Source organism: Zophobas morio, unplaced genomic scaffold (genome assembly GCF_036711695.1).
Source record: "Zophobas morio isolate AGI-343-1 ecotype UQ-CSIRO unplaced genomic scaffold, CSIRO_AGI_Zmor_V1 ptg000031l, whole genome shotgun sequence".
In the NCBI taxonomy this organism is placed as follows: Eukaryota; Metazoa; Arthropoda; class Insecta; order Coleoptera; family Tenebrionidae; genus Zophobas; species Zophobas morio.
The window spans coordinates 3136344-3144639 of NW_026972136.1; the positions used below are offsets into that span (position 1 = coordinate 3136344).

At 36.7% G+C, this 8296-nt stretch overlaps 2 protein-coding genes across 5 annotated transcripts in view; one reads left to right on the forward strand and one right to left on the reverse strand.

Annotated features, from left to right (window-relative positions):
* Positions 1–1089, forward strand: part of LOC135139564 (uncharacterized) — a 65295-nt gene extending 64206 nt beyond the window's left edge. For all 4 annotated transcript variants that reach the window (XM_064069857.1, XM_064069858.1, XM_064069856.1 and 1 more), the window contains exon 5: positions 2–1089. In XM_064069857.1, the coding sequence (XP_063925927.1) occupies positions 2–364 (363 nt within the window). In that variant the 3' untranslated portion in view covers positions 365–1089. The remainder of the gene's footprint in view (position 1) is intronic.
* A 3949-nt stretch (positions 1090–5038) lies between these two features.
* Positions 5039–5819, reverse strand: LOC135139508 (Golgi-associated plant pathogenesis-related protein 1-like). Its single transcript, XM_064069765.1, has 2 exons — positions 5631–5819; positions 5039–5584 (listed from the first exon to the last, which is right to left on the reverse strand). Exons 1-2 carry the CDS (start codon positions 5739–5741, stop codon positions 5231–5233), a joined length of 465 nt encoding a protein of 154 aa, XP_063925835.1. The 5' UTR covers positions 5742–5819; the 3' UTR covers positions 5039–5230.
* Positions 5820–8296: the final 2477 nt, after the last annotated feature.

An 8296-nucleotide genomic window follows, 5' to 3' on the forward strand; every position in this document is an offset into this window, starting at 1 on the left:
GATGTGTAAGTACGCGCAAGAATGGGCTGACACGTGTGCAAAAAGTGGGAGTATGTGCCATCGAGCCAACAACCCATATGGAGAAAACATTTTTTGCGTATATTCGTCGGACTATACTCACGTACCGACACCCCGTGACGCCATCAAGGAGTGGTACGACGAAGTCAAAATGCACACGTTTGGAGTGGAAGCAGTCAACCACGGGACTCTTCATTTCACCCAGATTGTATGGAAGGGTTGTACGGATCTGGGGTTCGCGATGGCCAAAAACCAGAAAGGGGAGACCTACGTGGTCGCTAATTACAACCCGAGAGGGAACTACGTCGGCCAGTTCGTCGACAATGTGCCCAGACCCAGATTCTGACCCTTGAAGAAGTAATTTTATTTTTGTACATTCCACAAAGCCAAAGATTTGATAATAATTCCAGATCAATTATAGCGTAGGGGTAGTAGAATAGTTATGTTATCATTTTTACACTCGATAGTGAGAAGTTGTAATTCCAGCTCGTTACCAAAGAGCATTAATCTTTTCTATTAATATATCACTGTATATAACCTTTAAGCACACGATAATCAATTTGTTGCAATTGTTGGATTTTACTATGGTCATGTCTTGGTGGTACCGTTTGATAAGTGATTTTTGGTAGGTGTAGTTTATAGACTGTGATTCCTCGAAGACTGTCCAAGTTGTTGGCGACACTTTAATTACCTCCGCAACTGTTTAATCCGTCAGCGTTTTAATATCACTAGGTTGCTGAAGCGATTTTTTACGATTTAGAAGCGTTTACACCTATCACTGTGATTTTAGGACGATTTGAATCAGCACTTGTTCCTTACAAACGCTTCTAGTATTTGATGCGAATTCTTACTGTAGTGGAGAGTAGTGTCCGTGGAAAACTTCCAAGTTGTTGAATTTTTACCATGGATTATAGTTGTTTGACGTTGTACAGTGCACAGTGTTGAAAAGGTTTCAACAACAAGTACAAATTGTTATTTCGATATTGATATTACCTCCAACAATTGTATTTTGTCATGTATGGGACGACAAGTCCTGGTTTCAATTTTGGAGAATAAACTCAACAAGAATGCGTTGGTGTCTTAATTATTTAACCTGTCTGGGGGTTCTAGTCCAGTCTGACCTCATTTGACCCGAGATAGAAGCGGCATCACTTTCTGTCGACACTTAGAGTCTGGTGATCTGATCTGGAACCGGGGAAAAAGTGAAACTGAATCTAGGTTAGGTCAGTTGGGACCTGGTGAACCAGTGCGGGAAAAAATTACTTTTTACTTCATCAAAAGTACTTGAAATTTGGATTAGGTGCTTTCCCAATTTTCAGATGATCCCATCTGCTCCTACGATGTCTTCTCCTTGAAGTAATTTGAAAAAATCTCGGGGTTCCTTTGTCTTGTTCTTGAAGTAATTTAAAAGAATCTCGGGGATCCCTTTGTGTTTGGTTTCTGAAGCAGATTGAAAGAATTTTGGGGATCCTTTGTCTTGTTTTTGGAGAGTAATTTGAAAGAATCCCGGGAACCACTTGTATTCTGTTTTTGAAGTAGTTTGAATCTCGGGATATAAAAATATATAGAAAGATATAGATATGGTTTTAGAAAGACGTGGAATGGTACATACGGATAAATAAGTATACAAAGATATAGAAGAATATAGAATTCCAAAGACGGATTTTGATGGATAGATGGATATAGAAAGTAATAGAAGCACAGATTTGTGATCTTCTGAAAAAATATAGTAAAATATAGCCGGAGATAGAAGGGTTTAGAATGATGTAGACGAATGTAGAAAGTTAAAGACCGAAATAGAAGGATATAGGAATAGATCCATATAGACAGACGTGAAGAGATATAATGAAGGATATAGACGTATATAGACAGATATAGAAGCATATAGATGGATACAGGAAAAGATAGACCAATATAGAAGAATATAGGCGGATAATGAATGATATAAAAAGATATAGACGGCTGCAGAGGGGTATAAAATAGAAGTGTATAGACGGATGACAGATCTAGACAAATATAGTAAGATGTGGCTATAGAATGATATGGACGGACATAGAAAGATACGGACGTATTTAGAAAGATATAAGATGGTACAGACGGATTTTGATGAATATAGACGAATATGAGAGGATATAAACCGAAATAGAAGAACTGAGGAACATACAGATGGATACAGACGTATATAAAATGATATAGAAGGATCCAGAAGGATACAGAAAGATGTAGACGTATTTAGAAAAACAGTAAGATACAGAAGCACAAATTCTCTGAAAAAATGTAGAAAGATATAGCCAGATGTAGAAGGATACAGATGTATATAGAGAGAAGAATATTGGTCGAAATAGGAATAGATAGATGAATATGGACGGAAGTAAAGAGATATAATTGACAACGGATATAGAAGGATATGAACGGATATAGAAAGGTATAGAAGGATTTAGAAGAATATAGGCACACATCAAAATATATAGAGGCATCTAAAAGGAGATAGAATGGTACAGACGGATATGGACGAATATAGAATAATGATATAGAAGCACAGATTCGTGATTAAAAAAAAATATATAACGGAATATAGTCGGATATAGAAGGATATAGAGGGATGCAGAAGGATATCGACAAATATAGATGGATGTAGAGGAATATGAAAGGATGTAAAGGCTATAGACTTATTTAGAATAATATAGAAGAATATGGAAAAGATATGAACGGTTATGGGAAGATATAGACCGATATTGAAGAATATAGACAGACATATACAGATGTAGATGGATATAGACGACTATAAAAGATACAGATGAATTTAGAATATATAGAATGGTACAAATGGATTTTGATAGATATAGACGGATATAAACGAATGTGAGAGGATATAGACTGAAATAGAAAGACGGAGAAAGATGTAAATGGCCACAGACGGATATGGAGGGATATAATAAGATATAGATGTATATAGAACGATATAGAAAGATATAGACTTTTGGAACGATATAGAAAAGACATGAACGGATATTGTTAGATATAAACGGATATTGATAGATATAAACGGATATCGACAGTTACAGATTGATATAGACGGATATGGAAGAATATAGACGGATTTGGAAGAGTACAGATAGATATAGAAGGATATGGAAGCACAGATTCTTGATCCTCGGACAAATTTCCGATAAAATAGACGCCTTTCCAGACTGGTTTTAAATTTTCTTTTTTTTTACCAAGAAGGGAAATTTTTTCTGTTGTTACTGGCAAAAATAAACACAGATTTGTAATCCTGAGAAAATTTCCGATAATATAGACGAAGAAAATTGAGAAGATATTAAAATATGTAGCGTGCTCCATTTAATAAAAACTACTTGTACGTTACTCCTCAAAAATAGAACACTCTGTATAGTTGAAAACAACTCCAGCTTTAGTGTCTGATTTTCTGTTATTTTTATTAATAATAAATAATATGGAGTCCATTATAAACTTCTGAAAAAATTATTGATGAAGTTTAATTGGGTTATACTTTGCAATTACTTTCAAATGCGCAAGGTGTTTCATTAAAACGTTACGAACTGACGTATTTTTTTTCATATAACTCTTTAATATGTCTTGTTTTTGAAGTAATTTGGAAGAATCTGAGGAAGCTCTTGTGATTTGTTTTTGAAGTAGTTTGAAAGAATCTCGGAAATCCCTTGTCTTGTTTTTGAAGTAGTTTGAAAGGATCTCGGGAACCCCTTCTGTTTTGTTTTTGAAGTAGTCTGAAAGAATCTCAGGAACCTCTAGTGTTTTGTTCTTGCAGTAGTTTGAAAGAATCTCGGACATCCCTTGCTTTATTGTTGACGTAATTTGAAAGAATCTTGGAGATTCCTTGTCTTGTTTTTGAAGTAATTTGAAAGTATCTCGGGGATCCCTTGGGTTTTATTTTTGAAGTAGTCTTTAAAAATTCGCGGAACCTCTTATGTGTTTGAAGGAAGTAGTTTGAAAAAATCTCGGAGAACCCTTTTGTTCGTAAAGCAGTTTGAGACAAACTCCGGAAATCCTTTTGTTTGGTTTTTAATAGTTTGAAGAAATCTCGGGAACCACTTGTGTTGTGTTTTTGAAGTAATTTGAAAGAATTTCGGGGATCGCTTTCATATTTCTCACGCAATATGAAGGAATCTCAGGGACATTTTACGTCTGGGTTGTGAAGTAGTTTGAAAACATCTCGAGGACCACTTGTGTTTTGTTTTTGAAGTAGTTTGAAGGAATGTCGGGGATTCTTTTTCTTGCTTTTGAAGAAATTTGAAAAAATTTTGTAAACCCTTTGTTTTTTGTTGGTGAAGTGGTTGAAAGTATGAAAAATTGAATCCCCAATTAAATACTAAGTAAGCACAAGCACTAAAATTTGAAAAATTAAATGACGAGGAATTGAAAAATTAAATAAATGAAAAATTTTAAAATCCAATAGTTCAATAGTTCATTTGTAGAATTTTTAAACAACCTTTTCAGAAATGAAATTTTTCACTATATTATTTACCCCAATTTCGACCCATTTTGGATCATTTTCGAAATTTAACTAAATACATCTTTTCATAGATTTTGCGCCACAGAAGTCACTTCTTCGAATACGCAAACAGTTTTTCCAGAATCATCCAATGAAATTTTACAATTTTTAGAAATGTCAGAAAGTTCGAATTTCATTATGAATATTTCCAAAATAGTGCTCCATGACCAAAAACAGGCTATATTATTTTTAAAATCAGCACGGAGGGAACTAAATCCCTGAATTTTCTGAAAATTTTTAAGCAACCCTTTCAAAAAAGTCTTACTTTAACAAGTGCTAGCCCCGCCCACCCACCCTCTATTTTCTTAGAGCGTATGTCCTTTGCCAAAATCAGTCTGATCTTATTACACTGTACCAAAACGAAGAGTCTAAAATTGCGCCACAGGATTTCTGTTAATTCGAGACAAAACATAATTGGGAACAGAAGAACGAATAAGTCAAAACCAAACAAGGTTCCAGACAAGTCTAGTACTATAAAAATTATTATGGAAGAGTTGAGTTACTAAAAAATTCGATAGATTCCACCATTTAAATAATTTCCAAATTCATTATTTAACATTACAGAGTGAAAAACCTTTACTGAATACGTTCACATTTGAGTCAATACTGTAGTAGCAAATTATAGAGTCCATTTTCAAAGATGTTCCATTGCCCCTTCTACCATCATCCGCCCCAACCACCCTAATTGGCAACCACCTGGACCACGTTCGCAGAAAACGTCCCCGGCATGTTCCCCTTCGGATAGTAATTGGCAATAACGAAAACTTTGCCGTTAACACTAGTGGCCATCCCCACACCCAAATCCGTAGTATCCTTCCACACCAACTGCGTAAACTGGTACTTCTTCTTCTTCACGTTCTCCGTGCCGTAGGGAAATTTCTCCCCTTCCGCGTACCAAGCCGTCACAGCGTCCTGAACGCTAGCATTCTTCTTGCCACTACAGAAAACGTTTTCGCCGTATTCTGGGTCTCCCCGCTGCGCAATGCTCTTTTTCTTGGCACACTGGTCGGCCCACTCTTGCGCCATCCCGCACAGCTGCAAAACTTCGCTAAGGAAAAGGTTCACCCCAAGGTTACGTTACCTCTTTGTTTAAAATGAGGTCCGACACGCCGTGCTTCTGCCGCAGCTCGTTGTGCAGCAAGAGGGCTTCCTTTGCAAATCCTGGGTACTCGTCTATTCGCAGCGCAGACATTTATTGGTCGTTTTGGGATTGTTGCAAACTGGTCTGGATTTTGTCACTTTGTAGAGTCCGAAATGTCATGTTCGAAGTGTCAAGAGTCAAAGTGTCAAGGTATCTTGGCAGCCGGGATAATTTAGTGGGTTTGTTCGCCGGTTCTGGAATATGAACTAGGTTCTTCCATTGAGCGCCGGTCCGCGAATCCAAGTTTAATCAACTTTTAAAAGAAGTAAAATTTAGACCTCTCAAATGTCGGTTTAAATTTTCTACCCTTTATCACGGGACTTGAGGTTCTCTCAAATTACTTCAAAAACAAACATTAGGAGTTATTGAGATACTTTCAACCCGCCTCAAAAACCAGACACAAAGATTCGCCGTGATTCTTTCAAACTACTTCAAAAACAAAACACAAGTGGTCCCTGAGATGCTGTAAAACTACTTCAAAACCCAGACGCAACGTGTCCCCGAGATTTCTTCATATTCCTCCAGAAACATGAAAGCGATCGCCAAAATTTTTTCAAACTACTTCAGAAACAAAACACAACTGGTTCTCGAGACTACTTCAAACTACTTCAAAAACAAAATGCAAGGCGTCCTCACAGGGAGTCTCTGGGATTTTCTCAAACTGCCTCATAATCAAAAGGGTTCCCCGAGATTCTATGAAACTAATTCATTCAAAAACAAAAGAATCTTCCGATATTTTTTCAGACTACTTTAAAACACAACACAATGGATCCCCAGATTCTTTCATATTACTTCAAAAACAAGACATAAAGGTTCCCCACGACTCTTTCAAACTACTTTAAAAACCAGACAGTAGGGGGGTTCCCGAGATTCTTTTAAATTACTTCAAAAACAAGACCCACAAGTGGTCCTCGAGATTCTTTCAAACTACATGCTTCAAACACAGAGCACAACGACAAGAAATCCCCGAGATTCTTTCAAATTACTTCAAAAACAAGACAAGGACTCCCCGTGATTCTTTCAAATTACTTCAAAAATAAGAGAAGGGATCCCCGAGATTCTTTCAAATTATTTCTAAAACAAGACAAGCAACCTCGAGATTCTTTGAGACTAGTTCAAAAACAAAACAGAAGGGGTCCGCGAGGTTTTTCAAACTACTTTAAGAACAAAACACTAGGGGTCCCCGAAATTCTTTCAAATTATTTAAAAAATAAAAGAAGGGATCCCCGAGATACTTTCAAATTACTTCAAAAACAAGACAAGGAATCTCCGAGATTCTTTCGAATTACGTCAACAAGGGATGTCCGAGATTCTTTCAAACTACTGCAAGAAGAAAACACTAGAGTTTCCCGAGATTCTTTCAAACTACTTCAAAAACCAGACACAAGGGTGTTTCGAGGTTGCTTCAAACTACGTCAAAAATCCGACACAAGGAGTGCACGAGATATACCAAAACCCAAAGGGTCCTCGAGATTGTTTCAAATTACTTCAGAAACTAGACTCACAGCTAGTCTCCGAGATTCTTTCAAACTACTTCAAAAACCAGATACAAGAGTCCCCGATATTCTTCCAAACTACTTCAAAAATAAAACCAAAGAACTCCTTACAGAGATTCCGTGAGATTTTCTCAAATTGCTTTACGAATAAAAGGGGTCCCTGGGATTCTTTCAAACTTCTTTCTTCAAAAACAAGAGGTTTCCGAAATTTTTTCAGACTACTTCAAAAATAAAACTGAAGGAATCCCCAGGCTTCTTTCAGATTATTTTAAAAATAAGACACAAGGAGTTCCCGAGACTGTTTCAAACTACTTCAAAAATCTGGTACAAGGGGTACCGGAGATCATTTCAAACTACTTGAAACCCAACAGGTCTCCGAAATTCTTTCAAAATACTTAAATGAAAGACCCACATGTGCTCCCCGAGATTCTTTCAAATTACTTCAAAACCAAAAAAGGTATTCTCTAGATTTTTTCAAATTACTTCAAAAATAAAACCGAAGGACTCTCCGGGATTCTTTCAGATTACTTCAAAAACAAGATGCACGGAGTGCAGGACACTCTTTCAAACTACTTCAAAAACCAGACACAAGGGTGTTTCGAGATTGCTTCAAAACACGTCAAAAATGAGACACAAGGAGTGCACGAGATACACCAAAACCCAAAGGGTCCTTGAGATTGTTTCACATTACTTCAGAAACTAGATTCACAGCTAGTCTCCGAGATTCTTTCAAACTACTTCAAAAACCAGATACAAGAGTCTCCGAGATTCTTCCAAACTACTTCAAAAAGAAAACCAAAGGACTCCTTACAGAGAGTCCGCGAGATTTTCTCAAATTGCTTTACAAACAAAAGGGGTTCCTGAGATTCTTTCAAACTTCTTCCTTCAAAAACAAGAGGTTTCTGAGATTATTTCAGAGTACTTCAAAAATAAAATCGAAGGAGTCCCCGGGGTTCTTTCAGATTACTTTAGAAACAAGATACATGGAGTCCCGGACACTCTTTGAAAACTTCTTCAAAAATCATACACATGGGGTTCCCGAGATTACTTCAAGCGACTAAAAAAGCAAACAAAAAGAGTTCCCGAGATTATTTCACACTACTTCAAAAA

What these genes read in the sequence shown, in the direction of transcription:
- LOC135139508 (XM_064069765.1), bottom strand. Translation starts at nt 5,741, where the DNA reads ATGTCTGCGCTGCGAATAGACGAGTACCCAGGATTTGCAAAGGAAGCC. An exon ending in ACCTCATTTTAAACAAAGAG is followed by an intron (nt 5,585 to 5,630) that starts GTAACGTAACCT and finishes GAAGTTTTGCAG; the next exon opens with CTGTGCGGGATGGCGCAAGA.